We start from the raw sequence: 16,544 nt of genomic DNA on the forward strand, positions 1-16,544 counted from the left end.
GATGCCCACCAGCCTTCCCGTTTCCCTTCATCTCCTTCACAGTTCCAACTCCTCCCCCACATACCTCCCTTGTCTGTACGTCTGCAAGTCTAATTCTGCAGAGGCCGCACTTGCTGATCTCAACTTTGGTTGGTTTCGATATTGACCTTCGTCTCATCTTTCCGGGGTCCATTTATACATATATACATTATTATCTCGAGAAAATGCCGCACTTCGGTGGCGGAGATGTGCACGGACAGGCCCCCAGTGGCGGAGGAGACTCATCGTTAATGGTTGATGGCCCGACATCGAAACGTTCCAATACTACACCGCTTCCTCCTCTTCCTCCTCCTCTGTCGGCAGCTCGAGACTCCCGTGACCTGACTGCTCTAATGTCTTCGTCCTGGCCCATCTCCCTCAAGGTCCGCATCGTAATAGCTAGCTAGCTTTCATTATTTATGAAGCTTTAAATCGACAGCGACCGACTCGCGTAATTATGTTTGGTTTATTATACGGGGAGTCGTTTGTTTGACTCGGTCGTTTATACGTGGTGTTGATTAGCCTTGACTCCTTTTTGATTAATCCAACGTTGTACGGACGGTGCAGTTCGTGGATGTCTGCTTCCGTGTGAAGATAGAGGACAGCAGCAAGCAGGGGACCAGCCTCAGGCGCATTCTCTCCCCCCCGGGGCCCACCAGGGAACCGGCGGCTGCGTCAACTCAGGAGCGCACGATCCTCCACGGGATCACCGGCGTGGCTTCCCCCGGGGAGATACTGGCTGTCCTCGGCCCGTCCGGGAGCGGCAAATCCACGCTCCTCAATGCGCTCGCCGGGAGGCTCCACGGTAGCGGTCTCACGGGGACTATCCTCGCAAATGGGAGGCGGCTTGGCAGATCAATTCTCCGGCGCACGGGGTTCGTCACCCAGGACGACGTGCTGTACCCCCACCTCACCGTCCGGGAGACGCTCGTGTTCTGCGCCCTCCTCCGCCTCCCAAGGACGCTGATGTGCGCCGAGAAGGCCTCGGCAGCCGAGGCCACCATAACCGAGCTCGGCCTCTCCAAGTGCGCGGACACTATTATTGGGAACAGCTTCATCCGCGGCGTCTCCGGTGGGGAGAGGAAGCGGGTGTGCATCGCCCATGAGATGCTGATGAGCCCGAGCCTGCTGATCCTCGACGAGCCTACGTCCGGACTCGACTCGACCGCGGCGCACCGGCTGATGGCAACCCTGGAGGCAGTTGCCCAGCGCGGGAGGACGGTGGTGACATCAGTGCACCAGCCGTCTAGCAGAGTGTACCAGATGTTCAGGTCGGTGCTGGTGCTGAGCGAGGGCCGGTGCCTCTACTATGGGAAGGGCAGCGAGGCGCTGCCGTACTTTGAGTCGGTCGGCTTCTCGCCGGCCTTCCCTATGAATCCAGCCGACTTCCTTCTCGACCTCGCTAACGGTACGTACACTTAACCGCCTCCACACTGTACTCTGCATTATACGTTTTTTTATTTCACGTAAATATTCGAACAGCTAATTAATAAAAAAAAATGAGCTTCTTGATCTCTTTACTATACAATAATCTCATAAACATTCTTCCAATTGCAGCACACAACTTGATTACGTGCTGTTGTTATTGTTTGCACTTGGTTGTTGGGATGACACAATTTGTGCTTTGTCGGATCAGCCTGTCATTTGTTGTTGTAGGTTTTTTTTTGTTAAAACCAAGTGACCATGCATTTGTTCATATTGGACCCTTTTGGGATCTCTGGCTCTACTGGCTCTTGAGACATCCAAGTGCCAATTTTTCGAGCACTGGTCCAATTAGGACGTGGTGGACGGAACGAACCACTACTGAGCAGCCTCTTTCTCTCAGTCGTCCCAAAGTTTGTTATCGAATTATTACGGCTCCAACTGGAATACCAAAGTTCCATTCATCCATTACCGGGACAAGGGTCATTTTAGCCCACAACCTGATCCTTGCTTTTGGCAATCAATCCATATTGACTAGTTGGGCACAATGATTGACCCCCCATTGCCTCTAATTAGACCCAGGGGAAAAAAAAATAAAACTAAATTATGGGCATTGCTTTGGTCATACTGCACCAATGTACGTAATCCCCATTCCGGTTCTTCATCATCATCATCAGTGTGGCGCTGGGAACAACCTCTTAATGTGTTCTGTCCCCTTCAAATTTCATCAGGAATCCATTCATCGACGTGGGTCCATTCCCATTGCCATGTCGACTTAACCTTCTTAGGCAAAAAAACATATCCGTTCGTTTACTCCCATTGCCTTCTGCCTCCATGTCTACATGACACTTGGATGGTTGAGATCTCTGTTTGGTGACTTGGCAGAAGACTGATCTCATGTGGGGTTTTGAATTGACCAAAAGAGAAACATGTGTATGTAATATAAGCTAGTGGGGGCCAATTAACTTAGTGGGTGGCAATGGTGGTGATCAGTCGACACAATGTTGTGCTTTGGGTATTTATTTTTTATTCTTAGGAGTGAGATGGAAAGGTGGGAAGGAGAAAATATTGATGGAGTGTTATTCATTCACTCGATTGAATGATATTTATTCGAAATGTTTGAAAGTGGAAAATTGACGTTATAGTCGTGTCACAATTTTTCACTTTTAGGCATTTTAATTTGATTCTTACTCATTCATATTTGACAAGTAATGCTCACTCAATATTGAAAGGGAGGGAGGGAAGGAGATGATCATGAATGAAATAAAATGAAATGGGCACTTTATATAAAGGTGGATATTGGATAAGTAATGCTCACTAACTAGACATTGAAAAGGGAGAAAGGGAGGGAGGGAGGGAAGGAGATGATCATGAATGAAATAACATGAAATGGGCACTTTTTTTTGTAAAGGTGGAGATGGGAGATGGGAGATGGGAGATGGGAGTGGATAGAAATGGACTGTTCTCTCTTTGGTATATCAATCGTGAAAGCTCCCTCCCTAAGTGGAGAGCCATGGAGCTTCCACATGTCCTGCTGCTTTGCTTTCTGATGGATTCTCCTTTCTGGCCAACTCGATATGATTCCTCTTCCTCCTGCTGCATCCAGCCTCTTTCCTTTCCTTTATTCCTTCCCTCCGGCAACACTAGCTCGGATGCATCTGTAATCGCCTTTTGTATGAACTGAATACGGGAATGAGGATTTCGTTCGGGGTCATTTCTCGAGTAGTAAAACATCGTTAGGGCAATCCCCGACCCCGCTGTGCATGCTAGTAGGCTAGAGCATGGGCTCCTCGAGACTCTGAGAGTCAACGCATGTGGTCATGTAGGACGAAGTCCGGTTGAGATGGAGGATGGATGGAGATTGGATCACGGGCCCTACATTTCACTATCGTTAGTACCCTTCTAGGAATAGTGACCGGATGAGGCATGGACGGTCCTGGTGCCCGGGCATCATCGCCACTTGACTCTCCGGTGTTTTGTTTCCTGAGAAAAAAGATGTTGGGACCGATTGGAGCTTTTGGGTGCGATCTTGATCGTGGGATTCAATTACGGAACAAGAACATTAAAAATCTGGTCCAGGGCAAGTGGGTTTGACCTTTCCAATAATTGGATCGTTGATACATGACAAGCCACTTGAGACCCCTCGACAACGAGTGATGGCATGAATTGCCGCGTCGTATCCCTAGTACGAACCAAAGGCATCAGAATTCTGGCCCGAGTGGGTCGTTTTGAAAATTCAGAACCGACTGCTGGAAACCGAGAAGTCAGGATGTTTGGTACTTGAAAACATAGGAGCTTGATTAGAATGTTTGGTTGGTACACATCACCGGTACATGAGCGTTTCGTAGAGCTTTTTTGGATTTTTGTCGATTCTAGGAAAATTATAGCTGGGAGGGGCTGTCATTTTGATATCAAGTCTTGTGAAGAAATCGTTGATCCCACACCCTTCTTGAGTTGTCTAAAGGACACATTTTGATATTATTGGTGGCAGCAGATTATTTTATCATTAGAATCAAAATTAAACAAACAATGACAGCCAAAACCTGTGCTTGTGGGGGCATGTAGTGAATTGTGCCATTGGATATGCCGTGTCATGAAATCTCTTGGTAGATCATAGGGATTTTAGGAATAGTTTGGGAATTGATTAGTTGCGCTAATGGTTCTCTCTCTAAAAGGTCCTGTGGAGGGGAAATTTACGTGTCACTTATCCAAAGTCCAAACATTAAATAATCCACACAACAAAGTTGGTGATTTGATTGTGCCATTTGACCATCTAAAGCTTCAAAACCACGACCCATCCTTACTGGTTGAAAACTGATTCCAAATCCTGACTTCGGTTTCTGGCTCATTCCAATTATTACTTCGGTTTGTTCGGGGCGAGAACTGTTTCGGGCAGGTCCTGAAAGTTTCCCAAAATTTTGAGGAAAGATCGTTTCCTAACTTTTCCTCCTTCCGCCCCCCCTTCCCTTTTTCCTCAAAATGTTGGGACACCATGATGGTGGTGTGGATAATAGGGTATTTGAAGGTGACGCCATTGATAGCGTTGGAAACCATATTCATTTCCAAAAGAGTTCAATTTATTTATTATTAGACAACTGAAAAAGAGAAAACCAAAGGAACTGAGTGAAGACCCTTGTTTTTTTTTTTTTCCCCTTAACTGGTTTTTGGTATTGATTTCGGCAATGATAAGACCATTTTTGGTGATGAATAGCCGATGATATTGTGTTCGATAATTGTTTGGTTTTTTTTACCTCGTTTGGGAAGAATTAATTCCTCAGCAAAACATTTCTGCCTAAGCTCTTTTGCTTTATTCCTTTTTTTCTTCTGTTTATTTTACCTGTTCACAGGAAATGAATTTTCGTATTAAATTAAGAACGATTTGCCATTCCTGTGAGCATTGAGGGAAAAAAAAGATTGGATCCTGCTATGAGGCATCACCGCGTGGCATGGCTACCACTCAGTCAAGAAATGCTTCGAACACTGGATTCCACTTCTGGGGCCTCTGATTTCTCCATTGTTAATGGAGTTTCTTTGCATATAAAGCATGTCTCTCTCCAACTTTTCTTGCCTCTTTTCACCCTTTCGAAAAGGGATGCCCTTTCCTTGTTCTGCACCTGATGGGGCTTACTCCGAGGACACTGTGCGTGCGTGCATCGATAGCCTTGACAAAATCGGAAAATCTTTTTCGCATCTGATCGGGCCCGAATCGCATAGGAACACGTGTTGGGGGAGGCTTTGAGCACTTGGGACTGCCGTGTTTGACACAGGGAAAAGGCGTAGATTTTTCTAAGTGAACAGTGCATGAAATTTGGAACTAATATGCATAATTTATTTATGGAAAGAAAGGAAGGGATCAAAGCAGAGTGATCTGAGTGGTGGGGGTGGCAGTGGAGACCCACCCAACACCTCACCTGAGACCACCATGACTGGTCAGCTTTCATTAGTATGCTGTCACTAAGCCACCCACCACTGGGATTTGCTTAACAAGGGAAAATCCCTATTTTAATGCCCTCTTTTTCTATATTATATTATGCAAAGATAGAAGTTGGGGGAGCAGTGCAGATTAAGGAAAAGGGCATTCCTCAAATCAGAATCATGCCTTGGGCCATAGTTCTTATAGGATATATAATTGTTTAGTATAAGTGAGTGAGGAAGTTGTTGGCTCAAGATTGTCTCCTTCAATCAGTTGTGCTGGGGATGCTATTAGAATTTGCTTGGGGTCTTGACAGCGACATATTACGGAAAGTAAAGTGCCGTCCTGCCTTGACTCATCCTGTTTAACATAGCACTATGCTTGTTGGATGCTTACAAGGGCAGTTGGCAGCATATGCTGATAGGCCACTTAGGCCTAAGAATCGACATTTACCAGAATATGGAATCCTAGGAGTTTGACAAAACTAACAAAATGGGGCACTGGAAATTGTTTATTTGACGTCTGCGGATGTGATTTTATGGTGTTCTTTTCGCTATATGTCCTGCTTACTGCTTGTTTGTTTGACACATTACGTAATGAATGACGAAGGCTTTTGCTTCGTAAGTTTCCGAAAATGTTAATGAACCACAAAATTGCTAGACTGCTGAATGTGTTTCTATGGGCAGTGTCTCATATGGCTTGTGGAATGTGAGCCGCCCGACCCTTTCAATTCGATACATAATGTCTTGTTGCCTGTTCGGTTTGAGTAAAAAAACTGCATAACTTTGGCAATTTTCGTTTTTCGAAATGCACTGCTTAACAGCCATTGCCCTATGTATGCAGGCGTGTGCCATATTGATGGCATAAGCGAAAGAGAGAACCCGAACATAAAGCAGACTCTTGCTGCCTCTTATAACACCATCCTAGCTCCAAGAATAAAAGCTGCCTGCACAGAAATCGAAGCGGCTCCCCCGAAAGTGGATGGTACCCCCTTTCCGGTAGAAAGCCGGACCTGCAGCAGCAACCTGGTGATTGGCCTGTCGAATTGGTTCAACCAGTTCATTGTCCTAATGCAGAGGAGCCTTAAGGAACGAAAGCATGAGACGTTCAACAGCCTCCGTGTCTTCCAAGTGGTGGCAGCCGCCCTCCTGGCAGGCCTGATGTGGTGGCACTCGGACTTCCGGGACATCCAGGACCGTCTCGGCCTCCTCTTCTTTATCTCCATCTTCTGGGGGGTATTCCCGTCATTCAATTCTGTCTTCGCTTTCCCTCAGGAGCGGGCCATTTTCACAAAGGAGCGGGCCTCAGGGATGTATGGCCTCTCCTCCTACTTCATGGCCCGTGTCATAGGTGACATGCCGATGGAGCTGATCCTCCCCACTATCTTCCTATCCGTGGCTTACTGGATGACAGGGCTGAAAGCTGAAGTTGGGGCCTTCCTCCTGACGCTCTTGGTCCTGCTCGGCTACGTGCTCGTCTCCCAAGGGCTCGGGCTCTTCCTTGGCGCTGCCATCATGGATGCCAAGCAGGCTTCGGCAGTTGTGACAGTCACGATGCTCGCCTTCGTCCTGACAGGCGGGTTCTATATCCACAAAGTCCCATCCAGTTTGGCTTGGATCAAGTATACATCGACCACCTTCTACAGCTACCGACTTCTAATCCACATCCAGTACGGGGAAGGGAAGCGGATTTCCTCAGTCCTGGGGTGCTTCCACAACGGTAACTTTAACCCAAACTGCAAGTTTGTCGAGCAAGACGTGTTGGGCCAAATCTCACCCGCACTCAGCCTTGGGATTCTACTGGCTATGTTCTTCGGGTACCGGTTACTTGCGTATCTCGCCCTGAGGAGAATAAGGACTTGAAGCTGATTGTTTTATTCACTGGGTTCTTTCGACATTTTTAGGTGATCTACGGTTATTGCTATTGCGGCACAAGCTCTTTACTTGAAGTAGCACAGGTAGACGGATTCCCGCAAACCGGATTATTGAATGCATCAAGCAAGAGGGACAGAGAGAGAGAGAGCGAGCAATTGGCGCAAGCGAATTGTAACACGAAAAACATGTATATAGAGATGGATCATTGTGATGTGTTGTCTCTCCTCCTTAAAGTTAATGAAGTGCACAGGTCTTAAGTCTCCTGCTGCTTTCTTTTACTTAACATCGTCGTCTTCATTCTCCATGTTGGGAGAATGTCATTGATCGATGAAGATCGTGAGATGTGGGTCGGCTGTCCAGACTGGCCTTTTATTGTAGTTTGGGTGGGCTTTGCCAAACAAAAAGCAACGGATCGAGTCACGGCAGTCACTAGCAAAGTTAATAAATTTATTAATTTATATATAATAATAATAAAATAAATATAATTAATTATACAACTTAAAAAGGAAAAATTCCAAAAAAAAAAAAATAGAGCTTTGTTGCAAGTTCTGTATATTAAAAAAATAGGTTTTCTAAAATAAAGTACCAATTTTGAAATTTTCTCTGAATCTAGCTAAAATTAAATCGCATGAACATTTCCATTACTTTCCGCCATGTCACTGGCAGGGTTGAAGCCAATGAGAGATGGTTTACGGTGGTTGGAATGGCGATCAGGGAGATCGAGTTACAGAGACTGATCAAATGGGAACTGCCCCATGTAGGAAATTGTTGCCTCATCCTCACATTGGTGGGGCTACCGTGCTTCGTTATCGTATCGTTTAATTTATTTTTAATTATTGAACTCTGGGCTTCGGCCCTCAATTCAACAAAAAAAGAAAAAAAAAAAGAAAAGAAAAGAAAAGAAGAAGGTTACATTGGACTTATCCTCAAGTTTGGGCCTTCTGCAAATGGGCCGGCCCATTGGGCCTACAATAATCTACTTCCGTGTCCAATTTCTAGGCCGGTCCAAATCGGTAGCTATACGTTTGTCTGGATTATTTTTTGCATTTCTTTCATCAATTCAAAAATTAGAGAAAGGATGAAAGGTTAAAAATGTAATTAACTAAAGGAAAAAAATTAATAAGAAAACCGGGTGTAGTACTAGTCGGTCAGGCCGTGACCTCATCACCATCCATGACCACTAGTCCCTTAGACAAGGCCATTCTCGAAGAGGAAGGGAGAAGGAGGAGTTAATGTGCACCTGGGGAACGATACTCTTCCAGCATTCTCGAGTATTACCGCAGTCACGAAGAACACGTATGACTGTCTCTCGCCACCACATCTTTTGGACATAACACCACCGAGGGAGTTAACTGAGAAGCCGCCCTATGAGCATTTAGTCAGAAGGCCTTCATGAGCCACTAGCCAAAGAAAATTTCTTATGGGTTGGTTGCGGAACTTTCCACCGCCATATAAGTTTCCACAAGATATTTGGATGCTCCCAGTCCTCCTCCGTCAGATAACGATACTCCGGACGAGATCGCGAAGATAAGAAAAAGGCAAAATCAGCTGGGTGATGTTTACTTTTTAATGAGTCAACCTCATTTGATTAGATTAATTGGACTCTACTTAAATTTTTGAATATTATATTTCACATTAAATTAAAAAAAGAAAAAGAAAAAAAAAAAAAAAGAAGGGCAAGTAATAACAAAACGCGGAGATCCCGAGGACACTTGCTCTTCTTCTTCGATTGATCATCCTCGGAGGACGCTAAGCTTTCTGCTGGTTGGATTCTTATCTTCGTCCTTAAGCATTCAACACAACAGAAATCCCCAATTTCCCTTACCCATATATTTGAGGGATATACATATACATATACATATATTATATATATGCGAAAGAGGTTCAATATGCTGAAAAGAACAGCACAGAGCTTCTCCTCTCAATCCCCACCTTCAGCTCTTCTTCTCCTGTCGATCTTTGTCTTCTCGATTGCCGTAGCCATGGCCGAGGGTTCCTCTGAAGCCTCCGTCCAGATCGTCTACACGGAGAAGCCCCCTACCGAGGAGGCCGAGTCCCACCACATCAGTACCCTCACGACCATCCTCGGCAGGTCGCGCTCCCGCTCTCCCATTCGTCCAATTTAGTCGATCATCTTCAATTTCTCGTTTAATAACTGCGGAATCGTGATCATTTCTTCGTAAGGTTTTGCGCTTTCGCGATTTGCTTACAAATCGGGCACAAGAATTGAATCTTGAATATATCGAGCTCGCGTACCATTAATGGTTTCAGGAAAACGTCCCTGCCCTTGATTTCCTGCTTTTTCGAAGTGGAATTAATGTGTGATTAATCGATCGTATATAGACTGTCAAATTTCATATGACAGTTCCGAAATGGAACTCTTTGTTTGTTGTGTCTCGTTGTTGTTGGTCGGGTTGATGATCATGTTCACCTGTTATAAGAGAGTGGGTGATCAATGTATTGATATCATTTTCTAACTTTGTGCGCTTGAAAACTCAGCGAGGAGGCTGCGAAGAAATCTATCTTGTATGTCTACACCCATGCCGCCACCGGATTTTCTGCTAGTCTCACCCCACAGCAGGTCGAGGAGCTTAAAAGTAAGTTTTTCTTCGTTTTAGTGCTCATGTTAGAGTTTCGCATCTCCATCATTTTCGGTACATCCTTTGTTTTTCAAACGGGACATTATGGTTAGACACTGAACACGGCGCATCATGTATGTATGTTCTCCGATTAATCCTAGTAAGATTGTAGATGAATGGATATATCCGGGTGAACTGCTTCCCTATCGTCTTCATTCTGGTGGTGAAATTTGAGGATTCGTGGTGTAGTTATCTTATGTAGGGGTGAGCTGGCAGTTTGATTGAGATTAAGATCTAATTGATCTCTAACCTTGGAATAGTTGGTATTTTCGGTCTAAGGAATCAGTGGCTTCTTGATTATACAAGAAGGGCTTTATCCATTACGAAAAAACTGGTGGTCAAATAACCACGGGAGTCGAGTTGGGTATGAATTCATTTCAGATGCCTTGTTCCTATTTCACGCCCAATTTTTTTTGTTTCTTCCATGATAAAGTGTTGAGTTGCACCCTGGAGACTATACTGGATTGACTAAACATTTTGTCATGCATTTCAATCGATCAGAATATGAGCTTCCTGTCTTGGTAGTTGGAGGTAGGATTCATGGCTGATCCGTGATTCTTAAGATTGTTGAGTTTTTACAAAATGGACTACTTTGAGTGGCTATTCTCCCAAAGATATTTTCTTCTTTACCACCATAAAGATGGGTAAACAAGCTTTCTCCTCAAGAAGATGGTTACTCGCCTGATCGAAACCTGGTGTTTTCCTGGTGATATGTTTTGTTCTAGCTGTGCTGCTTGTTTGCTACTGACTTGCTTTTCGAGTGTTGTTTCTTGCTATTGAGGTAGCCTTCCTTTAGTCTAGATCGGGCATTTGCTTAAAACTTACTTTTCCCGTTTCTTTCGCATAATCAACAGAGCAACCAGGTGTTCTTCAAGTTGTTCCGAGCCAGAAAATGCAGCTGCACGCAGGACGTGTCGGGCTTCACTAAGATCGGAGAACTCATCCCAGTCAGCAGACATGCTATCATAGTACTATACTACTACAGCTCCATCATGTGAATGAGTTTTGTCTGGTACTCCCCTCCTGAATTGAAACTCTGTCTGCTGTAAATTCCAATAAATGCTGTTGGCCTTGGACATTTTCTACCTAAATGTCTCTTGCTGAATGCTTATATATACCAGCGTGTTTAAGACTGTGGTCTCTTCTGCCTTCCTAACATGACTCTTCTCGCTCGGTATTGAGTGATTTGGTCAATCGGGAACTTGTCGCGAGACTCTGGGTCCGTTTGGCAATAGAGTTAAATTTCGAAATTTAACTATATTCCCATTTATATAGGTAAAAATAGGTAAAAGACAAGTAATTATGTTGGTGGAAAGTATTTATATATATTTAAGTGGTGTTATAATAATGGGATTGAGGAAGAAAATAAAAAAAAAAAAATAATGATCTTGTTGTTGAATTATGAAAAAAATAATGAATAATTAAGAGAATTTAATATTAAAAAATTAAATTAAATGATAAGATAAAAAATTTTAAAAATTTAAAATTATATTATTAAATTAAAAAAAAGTGAAATTGAATAAAAATATTTTCGTTTCAAAATCAAACTTATGCTCAGTCTTCCTCGACCTTATTGAATTGAGGTGGTTGGTCCGTACGAATTACAGGCTTATCTGTTTTTTTGTCCTGACTTGTTCATCGAAGTCAACACAGCATTCATTCGAGAGTAAACTCTACGCCTTTGTCTTCTCCTTTTTTTTTTTAACCAAATCCAACCCCAATTTTGAAAGAGTCACCTCTTCAAAGTTTCATGGCTGACTTGGTGTTATGAATTGAGAGTAATTAATCTTATTGGTGAACAAGTCGGGCGAGAAGACTTGGCTTTCACAAATAAGATGGCATTCTAAGGGAACTGATGAAAATCGAAGAATCAGTGCAATCCGTGCCTCGACTTTCAAAAATAAGACGGCATTATAAAGGAATCAGAATTCCACGGTCGATCGCAGGATAATAACGAAAACACATCGGTTCATTAGTAGTCATTATTCCAAAAAATTGAACTTTTGATTAATTTATAGTGATCGTTTTTGATAATCTCAAACTGCGCTAATATCTTTTTTTTTTTTAAAAAAAAACGTTATGAAAACCGAATGCACCGGGAGATGCAGGATGCCTAATTAATACTGATAAGAGAGTAACGTGAAATATTAAATGTAGTTGTTTATTGAACACAAAGATTCTTAATCAGGCTTTGGGCAAGAGAACCCAATAAGGATGTTCTCCTTTTTTTGGATAAACCCACAAAATAAATAAAGATTTAATTAAATAAGAAACCAAGAAATAGATTCGATGGAGACGGTGCCCAACTAGTGTTCCAAACTTCCAATTCCCATAAAATCATGAAAATATATAAAAGTAAATTAATTAAAAGATAAATAATTTACAAGTCAAGATCGAATGTAGACCCAGGCAGGCAGCGAGAGAGAGAGAGAGAGAGAGAGAGAGAGAGAAGACCCAAAAATCAAGACTCGGCCTTTTTCTCTATCAAAATTCAAGAATACGCCATGGACGATCTCCTTTTCCTCTGAGAGAGCAGAAGAAGGGCGATAGATACAGAGAACAAAGAGAAGATCCCAACTTTCATCATACAGAGAGAGATAGGGTCGTAGGTATCGGTTTGTCATCCGAAGAACGCAGAGGAATCAAGAAACCCACCAACCCAACAACAATCAAAATCCCCTCCGACCTCTGTCTCTGTCTCCGTCTCTCTCTCAGTTGACGCACAATGAGCAGCAATGAAACCCCACCACCTCAATCATCGTCGTCCAAACCGCAATCGGCCCCACTGCTCACAAAACCCTCGAACACAGTCCTCCCTTACCAGACACCGAGGCTGAGGGACCATTATTCGTTGGGCAAGAAGCTCGGGCAGGGCCAGTTCGGGACAACCTACCTCTGCACCCACAAGCAGACCTCCAACCTCTACGCCTGCAAGTCGATCCCCAAGCGGAAGCTCCTCTGCCGGGAGGACTACGAGGATGTCTGGAGGGAGATTCAGATCATGCACCACCTGTCGGAGCACCCCAATGTCGTCCAAATCAAGGGCACCTACGAGGACGGCATGTTCGTCCACATTGTCATGGAGCTCTGCGGCGGCGGTGAGCTCTTCGACCGGATCATCCAGAAGGGCCACTTCAGCGAGAGGGAGGCCGCCAAGCTCATCAAGACCATCGTAGGCGTCGTCGAGGCCTGCCACTCCCTCGGGGTCATGCACCGCGACCTCAAGCCCGAGAACTTCCTCTTTGACAGCTCCTCAGACGATGCCCAGCTCAAGGCCACCGATTTTGGGCTCTCCGTCTTCTACAAGCCAGGTCCGTGGCTCCTTTCCCACCTCCATTTTTTCCCCTAAAAGTTCCACCTTTGATGCTGCAGATCGTTTCTTGATAATATGGGATATGGCGGATGAGGTCATCTTTCTTTCTTTACGATCGATTTGTTCTTCTTGCATAAAGTCGTGGTTGACTTGTCCTTTCTTGCTGTTGTTTGGAATGTGCTTCTCGATGCTGTTGAGCTCATGTCTCTTGAATTGGAATGTTGGTAAGGGTGCATCAGCTAGATGATGCCTCCTCTTGCTCAAATGTTTGTGGGCATTTAATTGAATCCCTGTCCTTATGTCCTCTGTAGATTTGTGTTTGAGATTGCATTTTCTTGATCTTTTCCAAAACGTGCCTCTTGATGAATGGTAAGCTTTTGATGGGCATTTAATTTATCCTTTCTTGTAACTGTTGATTGGTTCTCTGATGAGTTCTTTCTATTGCTTTTGATGGTGTTTTCTATAGAGATATCCTTGAGACTGTCAGATCCCCACCTTTCTGCTTTTCTGGTTATGCTATTCGTTCTTGACCATCGTGTTCTTGTTAGGAAGTTTCCTCCTTTCAAACAAACGACTGAGTGTTCTGTTTTTCTTCTATTTTCTCACAGGAGAGGCATTCTCAGACGTTGTTGGAAGCCCCTATTATGTTGCCCCTGAGGTCCTGCTCAAGCATTATGGACCTGAAGTTGATGTCTGGAGTGCGGGTGTTATACTATACATCCTACTAAGTGGAGTACCCCCTTTTTGGGCTGGTAAGTTTGTTTGGTTACAATTTTGTGACTTTCTGCTTGGAGGTACTTAGCTCTGGTATTCTAAATAATGTTATTTTATCCATTTGGCGAACAAAAATATGCAGAGAGTGAATCGGGGATCTTCAGACAGATATTACGAGGCAAATTAGATTTTGCATCTGATCCATGGCCTACCATTTCGGACAGTGCAAAAGATTTGATAAGAAAGATGCTCGAAAGGGATCCTAGAAAGAGGTTATCTGCTCATGAAGTCCTATGTAAGTTGGTTCTTTTATCGAGTCTTGGTTGTATTCGTACGCATTGTGCTCTTCATTTGTTTGGTGGAGATATTTTCTTTTCCATTTATTGGTTGGTTATGGAGGGTAATTCTCAAATTTAACTCTCTGATTATCCTTTTATCAGGTCACCCGTGGATTGTTGATGACAGAGTTGCCCCCGACAGACCTCTTGATTCTGCGGTCTTGTCACGTCTGAAGCAGTTTTCGGCCATGAATAAACTTAAGAAAATGGCTTTGCAAGTATGGCTGAAATTTCCCCTTTATTTGCATGGAAACATGGTTGTTTGTCTTGGTTGTAATATTCTTTTAGAACTTATCCACTTAGTCATCTCTAAGCTTAAAATGTGATTAAGGAATAAGGACAATTTGGATGCTTCGACTGAATAAAATGGCTGTTTATGCAAGATAGATATGTAGGTACTTGGGAAAAAATACTGCTGTTTTACTTGTTATTCTGTATGCATAGTATTGTTGTCATACTAAGAGCTCTTTGCACAACTCCTTTGATATAGATTTTTGCTTTCTAATACCTGCATTTTCCTTTTTGCAGGTAATAGCAGAGAAACTTTCTGAGGAAGAAATTGGTGGCTTGAAGGAGCTGTTTAAAATGATAGATACAGACGGCAGTGGAAGCATTACATTCGAGGAGCTAAAAGAAGGTTTAAAACGAGTAGGTTCTAATCTCATGGAGGAAGAGATCAAGGACCTCATGGACGCTGTGAGTTAACTAATGTTTATGTGGCTAAGGATTTAATGCAAAAGCAGAGAGAATTTAATGTTATCAGATTATGAGATTTTGTATGAATAAGTGCAGGCAGACATTGATAACAGCGGAACAATTGACTACGGAGAATTTCTTGCCGCTACTTTGCACTTAAATAAGATGGAGAGAGAGGAAAACTTGATAGCGGCCTTCTCCTTTTTTGACAAAGATGGCAGTGGTTACATCACCATTGATGAGCTTCAACATGCTTGTAAAAAATTTGGCCTCGATGATGTTCACCTCGATGAGATTATTAGAGAGATTGATCAAGACAATGTAAGTATCTCATGATTCTTATTTATGTAACAATTACCCAGATAAGTTATGTATCTTCTTCAATTATTTACATCAGAGGCTGAAAGTTAAAATTGATGTCATACGAATGTGACTGTTGTGTGAGGGCCGCCTTGGTGTTCTTTGGCAGAAGTTGCATATTTGCATCCAAAAACAAGGAAGGGTTATTTTTTAATGACATTGGAGACTGAAAAGCAATTTTTCTTTTAACATTTTAGAGTTTCAGAAATTAACTTTTGCGAGGTTTGAGTTGCTTTAAAGAGACCCTGGTAAATGAATTCTCTGTTGAATCTCTGATCTATGAAAATTTTCAGCTTTTCTTTGCTGTAGCAATTTATGCTCATTGACATAGCTCGGAAGATCTGTTTGTATGTACTTTTGGTTTGATGTGAGAACCATTTTACTGAAGTTTTCTGGTTCTCGTCGTCAAATCTTAGAATGATATCTATCCTGTGAAGTATCTGTCTTGAACTTGGAACTCGCGCGGCAGGGGTCTCAGTGACTCTCTATTATAGTTTATTTTATGTTTGTTCTGCGCACTTCTGCTTGCAGATCAGCTAAAGCTTTTCTTTTGGTGTCTGCGCGTCTGTGGGTTAGTAGTCGCTGAAGACAAAAGAACAGACTCACATGCTATACGATATTTTTTTTTCTCTCTTGCCTGTAGGATGGGAGGATCGATTACGGGGAGTTTGCAGCGATGATGAAGAAGGGAGATGGTGGGATGGGGAGGAACCGTACTATGAGAAGCAATCTGAACTTCAATTTGGCCGATGCCTTCGGGGTCAAGGACCCATCAGCTGAGAGCTGAGGCCTGAGAGACCTAAACTGAGAAAACCCATCTGTTGTAGAGTTGGGAAAAGGGAGACTGGCGCCACTCACTGTTCGGTGATAGCGACAACTACTGACTGACATTTATCAATCTATCCGTGGCTGCTGCTGCTTCTCCCCATGGAGCTTCTTAGCATTTTATTCCTAGCTGAAATGAATTGTTCCATTGAGTTGGAGTACTCTGTACCAATAGCAAACACTCTCAATTCTCACTCTTATGTGGATTTGGTCAAATTTTGGATTTTGGGAAGAAAGCATCTTTTGCTTATTTGAAACATGTAAGGATGCTGGTTTTGTTCTCTTTTCTGTTCATGAATTTTTGTCCACGAAATGTACCTTTTTCGATTGTATTGGATGAAGATCTGCTCCTCATTCTCTGAAGTTTCCATTTGTATCTGCGGGTAGCCACAAAGACATCTATAACTTACAATTTGGTTTTTCATTTGTTTT

At 43.3% G+C, this 16,544-nt stretch overlaps 3 protein-coding genes across 3 annotated transcripts; all 3 read left to right on the forward strand.

Moving 5' to 3' along the window:
- On the forward strand, positions 1-7,505 carry LOC116205735 (ABC transporter G family member 25). Its single transcript, XM_031538387.1, has 3 exons — positions 1-401; positions 586-1,426; positions 6,197-7,505. Exons 1-3 carry the CDS (start codon positions 204-206, stop codon positions 7,213-7,215), a joined length of 2,058 nt encoding a protein of 685 aa, XP_031394247.1. The 5' UTR covers positions 1-203; the 3' UTR covers positions 7,216-7,505.
- A 1,383-nt stretch (positions 7,506-8,888) lies between these two features.
- Positions 8,889-11,004, forward strand: LOC116202580 (subtilisin-like protease SBT3.4). Its single transcript, XM_031534176.1, has 3 exons — positions 8,889-9,319; positions 9,727-9,824; positions 10,721-11,004. The coding sequence occupies exons 1-3, from the start codon at positions 9,099-9,101 to the stop codon at positions 10,792-10,794; spliced, it is 393 nt and encodes a 130-aa protein (XP_031390036.1). The 5' UTR covers positions 8,889-9,098; the 3' UTR covers positions 10,795-11,004.
- A 1,259-nt stretch (positions 11,005-12,263) lies between these two features.
- LOC116202578 (calcium-dependent protein kinase 11-like) lies at positions 12,264-16,475 on the forward strand. Its single transcript, XM_031534174.1, has 7 exons — positions 12,264-13,177; positions 13,788-13,931; positions 14,036-14,188; positions 14,334-14,449; positions 14,760-14,927; positions 15,024-15,248; positions 15,931-16,475. Exons 1-7 carry the CDS (start codon positions 12,592-12,594, stop codon positions 16,072-16,074), a joined length of 1,536 nt encoding a protein of 511 aa, XP_031390034.1. The 5' UTR covers positions 12,264-12,591; the 3' UTR covers positions 16,075-16,475.
- Positions 16,476-16,544: the final 69 nt, after the last annotated feature.

Source organism: Punica granatum, chromosome 4 (genome assembly GCF_007655135.1).
Source record: "Punica granatum isolate Tunisia-2019 chromosome 4, ASM765513v2, whole genome shotgun sequence".
NCBI lineage: Eukaryota > Viridiplantae > Streptophyta > Magnoliopsida > Myrtales > Lythraceae > Punica > Punica granatum.